Source organism: Notolepis coatsorum (genome assembly GCF_963971535.1).
Source record: "Notolepis coatsorum genome assembly, chromosome: 14".
In the NCBI taxonomy this organism is placed as follows: Eukaryota; Metazoa; Chordata; class Actinopteri; order Aulopiformes; family Paralepididae; genus Notolepis; species Notolepis coatsorum.
In genome coordinates this window covers 53121797-53138422 of record NC_140178.1, presented here as the reverse complement: position 1 = coordinate 53138422, position 16626 = coordinate 53121797, and the positions used below count along the sequence as shown (strand labels likewise).

At 48.0% G+C, this 16626-nt stretch overlaps 1 protein-coding gene across 1 annotated transcript in view; it reads right to left on the bottom strand.

Annotated features, from left to right (window-relative positions):
• LOC311239840 (syntaxin-binding protein 4) overlaps positions 1–16626 on the bottom strand; it is a gene marked incomplete at both ends in the record, with an annotated part of 344479 nt that overhangs the window by 229848 nt on the left and 98005 nt on the right. The window contains 2 exons of the mRNA XM_084328288.1: positions 120–194; positions 295–364. Of these exons, the coding sequence (XP_084184414.1) occupies positions 120–194; positions 295–364 (145 nt within the window). The remainder of the gene's footprint in view (positions 1–119; positions 195–294; positions 365–16626) is intronic.

Here is a 16626-nt window from a genome sequence, read left to right as displayed (position 1 = left end):
CCTCCACAATAGCCTGCAAAATCAGTTTAGGATACTGAGACATTGTTATGGGTCCCCTGAGAATGTGTATTAGTGTTTAATTGCATGATATGAATGTAGCTCTTGAAATATGAACTTACTTGGCTTCCTCGTCCCTGGCGATCAGAAGGCGCATGTGATTGGTTGCAGAGCACCCCCTCAGGATGTCCACAGCTCTGTAAAACCACAGACACACGCACAAAATCTGATGTCATTACCTTATCATTAAAGCATCATCTCAGACAATAAAGGCGTGATAACTGTTTAAAAGCCTACCTATCACTGGTGACTCCGAGTAGAGTCTCCCCATTCACCTCCAAGATCTGGTCCCCGGCCTGGAGGTTTCCTGTCAGAGGCCAAGACAAGGTCAAAGGTCAGATATCGACACTTACATTTGCAAGAGAGGTAGGTCCATTTATTTGTATTACGAGAGGAGTAGTGGATTTGATCAAGCCAACTAGAATGATGAGATGTGTCACTGTTGCACTTGTTGACCTGTGGATCTGTCCTTAAAAAAAAATATTTGAGCTTAGTCTGCACCGTCAATCTTGGATTGATCTAAAGTCAAACTAGAAAGGTGCACTCATAGAGCACAAATCTCCGCCAGGCTGCAGCCACACAGTTCTTCGCTAGTAGCCTACACATTAGGCAGGGCTTAGGTGTAGGGGCAGAGGCAAAACCAATGAAAGCATATTAACTGCATTATTCCTATTACACTATTGTAAACTATTATACTCTTTCACTATCACACCATTACACTATTACAATATCACACTATTAAACTATTACACACTATGACACTATTACACTAGCACATGATTACACTATTACATTATTGGGTGGCATACACCTTTAAAACTATTTGGATGGAATAAACGTTTGAATACTATTTGGATGGAATAGAGTTGCAGTAATTGGTTTGCCAGCTATCTCAATAACTGTGCACAGTGAGTGAAGTCAGAAAACTTTGTGTCAGATCCTCTCAACATCTCTAAGGGTGTGCCTCAAGGTTCCACCTTGGGCCCAACCTTGTTCTCCATCTACATAAACGAAAATGGAAAAACAATGTCACCTGCCCCCACAAGATCACCTGTGCTGACGGCTCAGAACGTTAGGTTATGACTATAACCAAGTTCTGTTAACACTAGTGGACGCTCAGCGTCTCATTGCATATATCTCGCTTCAGCGTATATACACTGAATAAATTTCAAAATGTACCTTTAAATGCCAGCATTCATCTGGCCACACCCCCATCCGCTTACCTACATAAGCAGGGGTGGTGCCACACACTCATCTCCTTCCCAACAAATTTCACCACAATGAAAAATCAAGGGCCGCAGCGGCGTCTAGACGCTGAGCGTCTAGACGCTGAGCGTCCACTAGTGTTAACAGAACTTGGTTATAGTCATAACCTAACGTTCTGTATCACACTAGCTCCCGCTCAGCGTCTCATTGCATAATAGGAGCTGAGCGGGAGCTAGAAGCTCGACAAATGTACCCCGCTGAGGCCCCCCACAACCATCAGATCAGGGAGGACCGAGCCCCCCCGACCCCCCCTAATGGAGGGCACCCCCCCTATTGGGGGCTTCACGGGAGGGCGACGGACCCGACCGTGCGAAGAGGCACTCAAGCAACTCAACGCACAGGGTGAGCAGACCGTGGCTTGACCCCACGACTACACACACGCACAACCCGCATGCCACCCGGGAACGAACGGAGGGAACAACCTCATTACTGCCCCCAGAATCACGGGGTCAAGGGCAAACCCAACCCCGTAGCAAGGCCGTAGCAGCGGAGCGCGAAGGAAGACCCAGACCCAAAGGGACTGGACCCCCTGGAACGGGGGCCCGGAGAAGTCCATGATGCCAGCATCAAGACCCCACCAGGTGGGCACTTAGTGACCCCGCCCCCCACATCGCCAGCGTATTCGGACAAAGGCTCCTCAGCCGAGCGGGCCCTGTCCCCTCAATAGTACACCGCCTGGCACACTGACCCTGCAGAACAGGCAGTCAGCATGGCCGTAAGCACACAAAAAAAGGTTAACCAACGGAAGCAGGCAGCGCACCGGGGAAAAACCAGGCAACAGGCTGTTAACCCTAGCCTGGAGACTGCGGACGAGACAGGCGCCAGAGCGGACAGCTGAACACAGCCGCACCGGCGGAAGGGGCGTAAGCTGGCGTTGTTGCATGACCAAGCCTCCATTTAAAAAAAACCCACCCAGAGGGGTTGAGGCAGAGAAGGCTGACACGATTGGCAGACGTCATGAACGTACAGGGGCACCCTCAACCGGTGAACCCGGGAGTTGACACTGCTCCAACACACCAGGGAATCAACCACCTTGGTGTTACCCAATGCGGTGGTTGTTCCTATAACCCCTCAAGAAAAAAACTCCAAAACACACCTGCGGGTATACACCGGCTATACCGCAGTACAAGTGTTTCAGTTTTCAAAAAAGGGTTAACCCAGGCCTACGGGTCGACGAAACATGACTTCGGACCAGGCCCGGCGATACGGGAAGCACAGGGTCACCAGAGGAGGTCAAAGACCACCCCAACAGGCCGCTCTTCGCCATGCGTGAGAGAGGAGCGAAAAAGAATGGAGAACCAGCCCCAAGCACACCGTACTTGGTATTCCCAGGCGGTCTCCCAACCAAGTACTAACCAGGACCAACCTGTGTAGCGGCCGAGATCTGACGAGATCGAGCGTGTACAGGTTGGCATGGCCGTAAGCCATTACGACAGTGCTGAGTAAAAAATGTACCCAACCAGGGTCTCCATAGCGCTTAACCCTGTGACACCCGGACCGACCTGGCATTTTTCCCCCTGAAAAAAGCCCAAGTCTCTCAGGGTACCAGAACAGCAGATCTGCATCCCCGGCGGACAACGGGTTCAACTGATCCGGACCAGCGTGACCAGAACCAGTCCCGTGCCCTAACCACGCCGACATGCCTACTCCAGGAGAAGGGGCAGATATGCGTGTTGATCTTAAACATGAAAAGAAGGCGCCACCCAGACGTTCGGGGCGAACCGCGCCCGGTGGCCCACCCCCAGGGCGTGAGACCCCTCTACATATGTTCAGATCCATTCCATCATCATCCCCCAGATATGAACGAGAATCTGTCGACAACCAAAACAGGTCGTCGGAAGAGGAAAAACCTCCATTCCAGTTGCTTTATAAAAACGCCGTTTTAACCCCAAGCAACCAAGGCGTGCCAGTCAGTCGCCTGATTACAGAACACCCCGAGCTAGCACTATGCGTGCGTCGGGACACAACCACATCAATGAACAGGCTATTTAGACCTGTCATTGAATCCCCAAGGCGCCCAGGGGAACGACAAGAGGGGTGTGATACTTCCTAACTCCAACTCTTTTTAAAAGAAAAGAAGGAAGCACCAACAGTATGTATCCCAGTCTACACAGCCGGGGGTACATTTTTTTTACATTTTTACATTCCACCACCCTCCCATAGAGAGGAGACGGAAATCCCCAGAGAGACTTCCCACGCGAGCTGTACAGATTGAAAAGAATATATTGCACCTTGAGCCATGTAAAAGTTTGGTTTTAGGGCTCTCCGGGGAGGAGGCACTGAACCCATACACACTCAATAATCGAATTGAATCGAATACACACACAATAGAGTAGGACTCCTTCTTGAGGTTCCACTCACCTTATCAATCTGAGGAGGAGGCTCTGTACTCTGAGGAGGCTCCCTCACATGGAAGGAGAGTCCCAACTCACAGAAGGCCCGAATAGGAGCTTTGTGAGGAGGAGCCCTGACCACCCCCCGTTTTAAACAGATCCATCATATGGACCTGAACAGCACACGGAAGTCCTACCAACAGAGACGCGCACGGTGACGTACTCTATGGCGGGGGAATTTCTGCGGTGCACACGCCCAATATTCCAGGGCGTGGGACCAGGAAACTCCCCCCCCCCCCCCCCCCTCACCCTGTAACGTGCCGAACCGCAACGTGACAGGAACCTTGAAGGACAGGTGGGTTTACCCCTGACCAACAGAAAAAAGGGGAGGAAAGGTTACCAGTTCACCCCTTTACGACCCCACACCCATGATACGATGTAATGACAAAAGAGAGTATGACACAGTCATAGTCAGCTCCATGAAGCGTCTAACAGCTTCATACAGCGCATGTGCTAACCTGCTATCTGATTTTTACTAAGGAAAAAACACAGAATAGAGAGGGCTCTCCAAGAGCCCCGGTACCAAACTTACACATGTGCTTCTGTGGCCAGCCCAACCCAGTTGTAGGTCACATGACACACACAACCCATCATCACCTACAAAAAATGGCAAAAACACTCTACAGAGGAACGCCGTTTTTCATAATGAGAGAATACATAATTCTCGATTAGTATCGGCCACAGGCCTTGCTAAGCACACGAAAAGCGACCAAACAATCTTTTCTTTTAGGAAAATAAAGTTTCTCAAGCAGCACAACCTCAGCAATCAAGCTAAGGGTTACATCGTATCCCTACCACACAGTGACACAATGTAGTGCAACAACATGTCTGAGAGGAGGATGAAGAAGTCCCCAGGGAACCGGGGGGAAACACAAGCCTCCTACTTTACCCTTAATACGGCCAGTTGAACAGGTAAACCTGTTAATATGTGAACACACTGTTCATTGTCATTACAGGCTGAGAGAAGAATCATTCTTTACTCATGTCACTAAGCATAGCTTTATAGGTTAGTTTAACCTCCTTAGTTGAGAGTGCTCGGTACAAGAACACACATGATGTTTCTCAACACAACAAACCAGATCATTTTCACATCTGTAATAAACAACCCTATTTGCATGGAGAAGCTAATACCAGTGACAAGACAATTCACACATAACTCGCATCGTATCCTAAATGTAGTGCAGCAGCACACGTTTTGGAAAACATCGTTATTTACAAAACATTTAGAAGGGAAAGCAAGAAGAAGTGTTCAAAGTCTGGTCCAGACCTAGCCTACCCGGAGCGCAGATCAAGCGAAGTGCAGTCTCTAACAAGTCACCGTAGTAAACACAGCCGTGTTGTCGACCTGGGCAGCGTCGCCGCTCCATCCCGTCGCTACGGTCCCCCTTGTTGACGCAGTCCTTGCCGTCCTGGCTCAGGGCAGGGTCGACGAACATCCTCTGTCAAATATGACGTCGTAGTCAAGAGTGTTTAAAACATGTTATAATCAAAGCACGTTCAAAAGTGTAGCATTAAGCTAACGGCCGCTCTAACCGTCGGGCGCTACCGCCCCTACCCGCGAGACGCCGAGCGAACGGCGCACGCGACCAGAGGGGAGACTTCGAATCCCCCCCGCCTCTCCCCGTGAGGGAGAGGGGAGTTGGGAACCACGGCGGCGCGCGAGGGGCCGGAGCCACCCCGCGCTGGGCCTCGGCCTATAGCAGCAAGCTAACGTTTCCTAGCCTAGCCTAGGTAGGCCACGACTAGCACGCAAGCTAACGTTTCCTAGCCTAGTGATCACAGCAGGCTAGCGCCGCAGCTAACAGCTGACTGGCTAACAGTAGGCCACCACTAGCACGTAAGCTAAGCAGCTATCACCTGAACTTGTACACAATGATATAACAATCACTCAGACAGGCCGCCGTTCTGAAACCCTCCTCACTTTTTAAGAGAAAAGAGAAACAAGATGTTAACACAGTTTTACAACGGTGATTTTACCAACACCCGACGGAGCCAGCACAATACCCAACTGGCCTGTAGCTGACTTGAACACAGATCTTCCGCTAACGAACATCCATGCCCATATTTCCTCGTGAGGGAATACTCTCATTTGGATATGAAAGACGGGGCCTACACGGTGACAGAGAAAACATCCACTCGTCCAGAAAACACAGGGATCACCAGTGTTAATGGTCGTGGCCCACTAGTTAACTATAATGGGCTTCAGACCAAGGTCTTCCGCTGTTGCCTAAGAAGCTGAACAAAAGACCTTAATCTGGGGCCGGTGTTCGTAAACATTGTCAGCCAGCCCCCATAGCACTAACAGACAAGTGGAGCCGCAAGCAAAACATTACTCACCAACCTGAACCCACCGCTTCTCACAACAGCGGCGCGTCCTACAGTTCAGCTGTGTCCTGAAAGGTTTTACCGCAACCAGCCACAGCCAGGAACTGCAGTTGAGAGGCATGCAGCGGCGTGCTCCCAATACGAAAACCGGTGGAGGATTTTAGAATGATCACCATCTTCCAGACACTCCAGTGACGAAGACAATATCGCCGTATTTTCTCGAAAATAGTGAGAGAGAAAATAAAGATATGATGTCAACGTATCTCCTTGTTCTTCCTTTCCTCAGAGTAAATATTTGTCTCCACGTCAAGTGGGCATATGAGCAGCACGTTGCTTGTGATGAAATTTGAGAAGGAGATGAGTGTGTGGCACCACCCCTGCTTATGTAGGTAAGCGGATGGGGGTGTGGCCAGATGAATGCTGGCATTTAAAGGTACATTTTGAAATGTATTCAGTGTATATACGCTGAAGCGAGATATATGCAATGAGACGCTGAGCGGGAGCTAGTGTGATACAGAACTGGAGTTGGCCAGCTCCTACAAATACCTTGGTCTCTGGCTGGACTCCTCACTTTCTTTCACTTCTCATCAATTGATCATGAGCTCCTACTCGGGAAGCTATTAGCATATAATTTCAATTAATGTTCTATTAAATTAATGAATAGTTACTTGGTTAGACAACACAGTATTGTATGGTATTGTTGCAATGTGGCGTCCCCCAAGGAAGTTGCCTTGGTCCTTTGCTTTATTAAATCTTTGTTAATGATTTACCTTATGTATTGAATAGTGCATGCATGGAAATTTATGCAGATGACACGACAATGTATGTCTCTGCAGAGAAAGATAACTTGGTTAATACGTTGCCCCCCTTGATTTAAAAAATATTTGACGAAAGTGCACTTTTTTTGTACTGACCGAATCTATTTATATTGAAGTGTCATGTATGTCTCTTGTCCCTGTTTTGTCTTGAATGTGTAGAAATGCAGCTGTTTGCCGTATCATGCTCTAAATTGCCCCTTGCGGGACTAATAACATTTTTTGAATTTAATTGAAGAAGAGTTAATGCTGGTTTCTAATTGGGTCACTGAAAACAAGTTAAAGTTAAATGTTTCAAAAACAAAGTCTATCATTCTGGCCTCTAGAAATAAATTAAGAACGGATCAGGAACTAAATATTGTGTTGGTCAAGGCACATTAATAACATAGTGGCTAAAATGAGTAGGAGTATTTCAATGATCAGAAGGTGTGCTCATCTATTGAGTGAGAAGACAGTTAAACTAATGTTACTAGCTTTAGTCCTATCCCACTTGGACTCCTGCGCAACAATTTGGTTGAGCGCTTCAAAGCGGGATCTGGAGAAACTTCAGCTTGCTCAGAACAGAGTGGCACGCCTTGCCTGCTCTGTGAGGAGCAGTGTTGAGAATGCATGCCGCTCTGTATTGGCTTAGAGTGGATCAGAGGCTGGCATGCAGCCTTGTAACATTTTTGTTTAATATTTATAAAATTGGTAAACCTAATCTTTGTGGTCAGAACTACAACCCACCAATACTAGACATGGCTATGTCACCAGACACGCGGTGGGTCTTCATTTTACTCTACCTCTACCAAGAACAAATGTGAAGAGAACCGTAGAGCATACCTGTCAACCCTCCCGTTTTTGCCGGGATTCTCCCGTATTTGACCCTTCTTTCGCGCCGTCCTCCCGTTTCAATATTTTCCCGTAAATTTCCCATATTTTGCCCTTCTTACTAAAAAGGTATCTCACGGAGGAGATAAAACTGGGAACGAGGTTACTAAAAAGGCTAGATTACCTGCTGTGAAGGCGACAAGCAGCAGCCTGGAGCCCCCGCCAGTAGGGACCCCCCCGAGGGCTGACATAATGACTGTACTCAACAAAAGCGACCGCAATTCAAATGGATGATATGCAATGAAACGACAGTAGGAAACCCCCTTAGGGGCCCCATGGCACTTGAAAAAATTATAAATAAAGCTTCACATGTAAATGAAACTTTGAGCCAGCAATGCCTATGTATAATAAACAAGCAAAATGAAGATGATTTATCCATCTGGAGCAGAAAAAAGATGAGGAGGATAAAAGAAAGAAATACAGTGGTAAGTAGAGCATAAAAGCTATACTGTTTAGTAATGGTATAGCCTTAATTAATGGGTGAGATAGTTCAAACTCTCCAGCTAACATTAGCTATCTATCTAGGTCTCACGTTGTTTTCAGTTATCCTAGCTAGCTAACTGTAAAGGACAGGGACACTCAATTATCATGTTTTTCACACTAACATGCAATCGTCTAGTTGCTTCATTTTGTGAAAAATATGCACTTTGCTTTTCAAAAGTTCATAAACACTGTTGGTGATGTGAGCATATTATTAACTTAGCTACTGTAGCTGCTCTTGTCATTTTAAGCTATGATGAATAAGGTAAGATATTCCTTTATTTATCCCCTTGGGGAAATTCAGGCATCATAGCAGCATGGGGGAGGGGGGGGGGTACAGTTAGTATAAGACATGGTACAGGTGACATAATTATAGTACATTGGAGAAGTAAAAATAAAATAGAATAAAAAAGCAGTGTAAACAATGTAACAAATCAATATAATTAACTCTGGACACGTGCAATGCAATGCTTTCTACTATAATTATATAACTATATAAAACAGCCCTAGCATGTTTTGATATAGTCAATTATCTCACTTTTACTAGGTGACTAACTCAAATATGCCACACAAAAAAAAGGAAAATGGACATAGGGAAGTTTTTCAGTCAAAGGGCAGCAGAGACAAGTGATACAGAGACAGTCACCGGTAAGGTCTTACAATGGCTTATATTAGTGATTATAACAGTGCAGTTCAGCATTCAGTAACCCATACTTTTTGTGAATGTGTTTTTGATACTACCACAGAACACACACCTCAGAACCGTACCTAAGGAAAATTAGCTCAATTGCAAGAAAAATAGACAGTTATGATATTACATTCTGCTCAGCATAATTTGTATGCCAAATATTGTGATTCCCTGCTTTAGTCTGTTGACACATTTCTATACTAAATGCTTTTGTAGTCCTGTGTCATACCTAAATGTCATATAAGTGAATTGTATAGAAACAACTCACCAAAAGTGAGTATTGCACAACTGATTTGACAAAAAAATCCACCCCCCACCCTCCCTCGCTGGCTAATCTCCCTTATTTTAATATCCCAATGTTGACAGCTATGGTATAGAGCTGCTGCAAACTGGAATTGTATACCTGCGAAGATAATGATGATCAGCATGAAATTGACTTTTAAGAAAAAGTTGAAAAATGCTGTTATAGTTGATTTACTGATTTATTTAGTTAGTATTGTTAGTTTAGTTAGTTAGTTTAGTTAGTATTGTATTTGTGGCTGGAACCTTTGTGTGTTTTTTGGTGAGATGTTAACCTCTTAACCTGCAATGGCCATTTTGGCCATTTTAGTTTTCGTTTTTGAGGACTGCATACTTTTTTTGCAAACCAAAACAACATACTTTATACTTATAGCACATGCATGAGCCTGGTCTCTTTTGAAAGATGACATTCTGAAGTTTCTGATTCAAGAAAAAGAAATCACTTTTAGTGCTAACGTAATAGAGTGACATAGGTCTGAACTTGAGTTGTAGAAAAACTTGTTACTAAATTTTTTTTTAATTTTTTTTACATTTCTTTATTGCAGGAATTTTTTTTTGAACATTTACAATTGTCAATATCGTACATTTTCCATCTTTTTTCTTTTTTTCCCTCTCATTTCCCCTTCCCCTCCGCGTGTAGCTTTATGCCAAGCAAGCAGTGCAAAAATTTATCGTAGTGGCATGCAGTAATGCGCCTTTCATTTTCCGCCGCCCAGCGCCCAGGTCGCGCGGAAATAGGCTGTCTATTGCCATTCTCTTTGACAAACTCTAACCTTAACCAGCTCCTTAACAACGCCTAAACTTAACCGTTCTAACCTTAACCAACTCCGAAACCATGCCTAACCTTAACCATAGAAATTATATTGCCATTCTCTTTGACAAACTCTAACCTTAACCAGCTCCTTAACAGCGCCTAAACTTAACCGTTCTAACCTTAACCAACTCCGAAACAATGCCTAACCTTAACCTTAACCATGCCTAACCTTAACCGGCGAAATAACCTTAACCGGCAAACTCGCCAGCAAACAAGCCATAGGATCCACAGCCATGTGTCCTTGCCAATTGAGCTATTGGTAGATACTGAATAAGGGGCGGTGACTTATATATATTGAGCTCCGCTCAAGGCGGGATCTCATGCGCATGCGCGGGCACCTCGCGCGAGCACGCCGGCGCACGCACGCACCTGAGCGAGCACGCCGCCGCCGGTGCACGCACGGTAGCATTTGTCTGAAAAGAAGGGCGCTTTACCGCACTAGCGTGCGGTGACGAATGCGGAAGCATTTTTGCACTGCTTGCTTGGCATTAACGTACAGGCTTCCCCTCCCTCATTCCCACCCCATCCCCCCCACACCGAGGTTGTTGAAAAACACATCCGCAAAATATTCAAACACACAGCATAGATGCTGCTGGGAAAGAAAAACAAAAAACAACAACAATATCAATCAGACCCATCTGCATTGTGCACAAATATTTAGATAAAAAGAGGTAAAGAAAGAACTAAAAACACAAAAAAAACTCTCTAGCATGGATGTGGCTGTGGAAGAAAGACATCAATGAGATTATTTCACTCTTTCCCCCACCCCTGCCTATAGTATTGTGGTAATTCTTGAGTAGTTTGATCTTCTGCAGCTGTGTCCCCCGTTCCCCTCTCCCTCCCCCAGTTACCCACCCACCCCCCGGGGGTCTCATTCACACCCATACATGCCAGGACAGGGAAGAGGGGGGGGGGGGGGGGGGGATTAGAAAATAGGAATAAAATTATAATAAAAGATATGGAAGTGCAGTTAGAGGTGTAAAGCTCTATCCTTTCTAAGTCTCTTCATTGATAGTCAGGGTATTTTACTCAAGTTTTTCTGTAGTAGTTAGTAGTCCAGAGGTAGTATTTCCCCAGAAGGTGGTATGACAAGCCTTATGTAGTACATGTCCAAATTTCATAAATATCCATTAAGAAATTAGTGATTAGGAGTGATTTTGGTAAACTGTGTACAAAAGAAAAACTGAGTTTTCTCATAGACTTCAATTCATTCAGCTGTTTTTCTCTTCCTGTTTTCGTTCGTTAGTTTTTTTTAGTTTTTTAGATTCATACATCCCCACGTTGTCATAATCACGGTGAGAGCCTTCCTCTTTCCTCCTGCTTCCACTCCCTTATATGGGCAGCATCCGACTGCAGCATTCCCACGCTGCCAGAGGGACATCAATCAGCGCGGCTGTGAGGGATTCCCTCATCAGCAGCCCCTACATCAACCCACGGATCCTGTCGTCCCTCGTCGCAGTGTTATCCTAACAACCTATGTACGACGACGCACACTAGCCTTGCTGCTCTTTCTCTATTGCATGCCTTGTCCTAACCTTTGTTCTCCCTGTGCCCAGGACCACCGCTCCCGAGCTACGCTGTCTCCCGAGACACCACCCACCTGGACGTTCCTGTGCTGCACGAGGAGTGCACCTGCTCGCACCTATTGTACATTCCTGTACATTCAATGCCTGTCTGCTTGGTGCCTATATTAAAACCAACCTAAAACGCTCCATTCTCTCTCTTCCTGTGTTCTGCTATTGGGCTCCGCCACTGCTGCCCTAACACACGTGGGTTATCATTGGAAAGCCACACTCATTGGCTACAAAAAACGACAATAATTTTCGAGATCGGCCAGCCGGTAGCAACGCCGAGAGCTGGGCTCGAACCCAGCGTCTCCTGCATTAGTGGCGAGCGCCTTGCCCACTGCGCCAATCAGCCGCCCGAAAGATGACATTCTGAAGTTTCTGATACAATAAGGAACACTCACCTTTAGTGCTAATGAAATAGAGTAACATAGGTCTGAACTTGAGTTGTAGGAAAAACTTGTTACTAACTACTCTTTAGTAGTTAGTAGTCCAGAAGTAGTATTTCCCCAGAATGGCTGGAGGCTTAAAAAACTCCAGAGATCCATAGCCTGAAGTCTTATGTAGTACAATTTCATAAAGATCTGTTCAGAAATGAGTGATTAGGAGTGATTTTGGTAAACTGTGTACAAAAGAAAAGCTCAGTTTTCTCATAGACTTCAATTCATTTGGCGGTTATTCTCTTCCTGTTTTCGCTCGTAACTTTTCACCTAGATCCCTGATTCGTACATCCCCAGGTGGGGTATCATTGGAAAGCCACACTCATTGGCTACAACCCTGTCCAATAATTTCGAGATCGCCAAATGATTGACGGAACTAGAGCCCCAAGAGTCGGGAGTAGTATTTGCGCAATACCGTGTATTTTGCACAAGCCTCAAATATCGGCATGTAACTCGAGAACCACTGAATGGATTCTGTCACCTGGAAGGACTATCGACAGGCAACAAATGGGGCTTTAATTCGATATATATTGTATTAAAAAATATGCACACCCGAGCCACTAGAAGTCGCCAAAGTGCCGGTGGACAAATCGTCCTCAAGAGGGCCCACATGTGGGCCCTTGCAAGGTAAGAGGCAGAAACTGCAACAGTCCCTAGCTGACTGTTGCACATGTTGATTCCCCTTCTCCTCTCTATATATTACACACCTGCAACTGTCACCCAGCCTTTTAACTGTCATTTGACTGTTCTGCTTCATGTATGTATTGTACGCGACCCTGGGATTTGGGTCGGTTGGTCAGCCGAGCTGTCACTCTGCACTCTGCCAACCTGGGGATGGCGGCGACACTATTGGTCGTGTGAGCCGGGGGTTGGCAGAGGGGAGGTTGCAGGGGCTGACCTGGAAAGGCTATAAGTGTGAGGTTTCTGTCCTTGCGCTCTCTCTCGTTCTGTTCCTTTAACCACCCTCGCTTTGTTTTCATTTATTTTCTGTCAATTGGTTCTATCCCCTCGTTCACACGTTTCTCCCCGTTGACGTCATCAGAGACGTCGCTGATTGGTTCTCTCACTTCCCCACGCTTTTCAATCACATTCCCCAGCTGTCACTGCTTTCTCCCCGTTGACGTCATCAGAGACGTCGCTGATTGGTTCTCTCACTTCCCCACGCTTTTCAATCAATCGATCCCTCATTATTTATACCCCGTTTTTCCCCACCCTAAGTTGTTGGATCGTCTTGTTTTGTCGCCTTGATTTGTCTCTGGATGTTTTTCCCCGTTGCTGCTGCTGCTGCCTTTTTCTCTGTGCTGTTCTCCAGGAATTCCTAGAAGCCTTCGCTTGGATACCTGCTCCCGTGGCGCGCGCTCGCCTCCACTGTTGTTCCAGTTCCAATTACGCATCTCGTCTGGGTGAGTTATCTATTTGACTGTTCTTGACCTATTCCGTTTTTCGTGTGTAGACTTACACTGAAGACTACCACCTTTTTGTCAAACAGTCACTCACCCAGCCATTATCTATTTTTGCTTATTCCTTTATGGAATAATATTTTGGGATCTACCATCTCCCTCTGTGTGCTTGCTCACACCGAAGATATTATTTCACAATTGGACTGTGTGTTTACATGAAGATATTCACTGTGTGTTTGCTCACACCGAAGATATTATTTCACAATTGGACTGTGTGTTTACATGAAGATATTCACTGTGTGTTCACATGAAGATATTCACTGTGTGTTTACATGAAGATATTCACTGGGACTGTGTTTGGATTTAGCTCACTGTGTTGTTAACACGAAGAGTTTCACTTGGGCTGTTTTTGGAATTGTGCTCTCTGTGTTGCTAACACGAAGAGATTCACTTGGGCTGTGTTTGGAACTGTGCTCACTGTGTTGTTAACACGAAGAATTGTACACCCTGTTCTCCTGCTCGTTTAAGACTGCTCTGTCACTGACTCGTTCCCTCTCTCCCTCTCTCGGTCTCGCAACAACATCTGAGAACCCACCGAGAGGATTCTGCAGAGCGGTTCAGAAGTCAACACCTGCTTCCCAAGACTACCCTCACGGGAGAAGCTGCAGAGCAGCAGAACTTTGCCCCTTGATCATTGTACCTGTCTTGTTTGACCTGCTTTCCCTGTTTCTCTTATTCTTAGTACCAAATAAACAAGCCCTCGTATTTGGCAACTCTGAATCCTACTCTCTTGTGTCGTTGCGTTTGGGGTCGGTGTCAAACCATAACATTACGATCCAACCAACAATATGACGACCCCAGCCGACACAGAGAGGGTCAGAACCGCACTTGCTATTCAAGTCGAGTTGACCAGGGATCACGGTCTCCAATTAGAGCGGGCTGCGGCTGCGGTGCAAGACCTCAGGGACCAGGTCTTGCCTATGCAGGGTTCTATGGCCGCTATGGCGGGACAACAGTCCGAGATTCTCGCTCAGCTTAACTCGCTGGGCGACGCCGTTAATACTTTTCATCTCTCACACCCTTCAGGAACATTCCCCGCAGCCCCAGCAGATCTCGCACCTCGGGAACCCCATCTCTCCGTCCCACGGCTGTTCGACGGTAATCCCGAGGAGTGTGCCACATTCATCATGCAATGTGAGTTGGTTTTCCGTCATCAACCAAGCCGTTTTTCTGCTCATGGGTCCCGAGTGGCTTATATAACCAACCTACTTTCAGGCCATGCTGCCCAGTGGGTCACTTCCTCCTGGGCAATGGAGGCAGATTTTTTGTTCTCCTACCCAGACTTCGTGGCGGAGCTCCGCAGAGTGTTCCACCATCCAGCCCGAGGTCTGGACCCTGGAGCCCGGTTGGGGACCTTCCGACAAGGGAGCAGCAGGGTGACGGACTATGTCATGGAGTTCCGATTGGCGGCGGTGGAGAGCGGATGGAACGAGCCTGCTCTTCGCCTAACCTTCATAAGGGGGCTCAGTGACGCAGTCCGGGACCAGCTCGCTACCAGGGAGGTGCCCGACTCCCTCGAGGAGCTGTTTAGCCTTGTCATCCGTATTGACGGACGCCTCCTGGAGAGAAGGCACGAGAGGACCCGACTGTCACCTCCTGAGGCACCCCGGACTCCTGGACGCCCCGTCCCCAACACTACTGATGGTAACAGGCTTCCCCGTCCGGTGCGCAAGGAGGAACCCATGCCACTGGGACGCTCTCGTCTGAGCCAGGTGGAGCGTCAGGCAAGGCTCAGGTCCGGTCTCTGCCTCTACTGCGGAGGTACGGGACACCTTCTCGCCGACTGCCCTATCCGGCCAAAAGATCGGGCTCACCAAGACCCCGGGAGATCCTGGTGAGCCGTTTTTCCCAGTCCCAGCGCCGCGCACCACCTGACCATCTGATGAGCGTCACCCTGGCCTGGGGGGACCAACGTGCCACGGTGGAGGCCCTCATCGACTCTGGGGCAGACGAGAACTTCCTCGACTTCGAGTTTGCCACCCAAGCCAACATACCTCTTGAGGCCCTTGTGAGGCCCTTGGAGATCTTTTCGTTGGACCAACACCGCCTGGCCGACATCTCTCAACGCACCGGCCCAGTCGTGCTGACCATCGCTGGGAACCACGTCGAGAGAATCCAGTTCCTCATTACCCAATCCCCCCTTGTCCCGGTGGTCCTGGGTAGGCCCTGGCTCGCGCTGCACGAGCCCCACATCGCCTGGTCCTCCGGTACCATCAGGGGCTGGAGCTCCTCCTCTCACGCCCGCTGTCTGCAGGCGGCGTCCTGTCCCCCGCCCCGGAGACCGGCTGGTGAGTTGCCCCCGGACCCCTCGTCCATTCCTCCCGAGTACCACGACCTCATGGAGGTATTCAGTAAGACCAGGGCTCAGGCCCTTCCACCTCACCGCCCCTATGACTGCGCCATCGACCTCCGCCAAGGGGCTCCCCTTCCCGGCAGCCGCCTCTACAGTCTGACTGTCCCGGAGAAGAAGGCGATGGATATCTACATCTCTGAGTCATTGGAAGCAGGACTCATTCGGCCTTCCTCCTCCCCGGTGGCAGCCGGGTTCTTCTTTGTTGGTAAGAAGGATGGGGACCTGCGGCCCTGCATCGACTATCGTCAGCTCAACGAGATCACCATCAAGAACAAATACCCCCTACCTCTCATGAGCTCCACCTTCGAGCCACTGACCCAGGCCTCGTTCTTCACCAAGCTGGATCTCCGAAGTGCCTACCATCTTGTCCGTATTCGTGAGGGCGATGAATGGAAGACCGCCTTCAAGACCCCCAGGGGCCACTATGAGTACCTTGTGATGCCGTTCGGCCTCACCAACGCCCCGGCGGTATTCCAGGCACTCATGAACGATGTCCTCCGTGACATGCTGGAGGTGTTCGTGGTGGTGTACCTAGACGACATTCTTATCTTTTCCAGGACCCTCGAGGAACACATCCTGCATGTCCGTCGGGTGCTGGAGCGCCTCCTCCACAATCGGCTCTTCGTCAAGGCGGAGAAGTGCCGTTTCCACTCCAACTCCGTCGACTACCTGGGCTTCATCGTTGAGAAGGGCTTGACCCGAGCGGATCCTCGCAAGATCCAGGCTGTGGAGGATTGGCCGGAACCCACCACTCGGAAGGAGTTACAGAGTTTCCTCGGGTTCGCCAACTTCTACCGAAG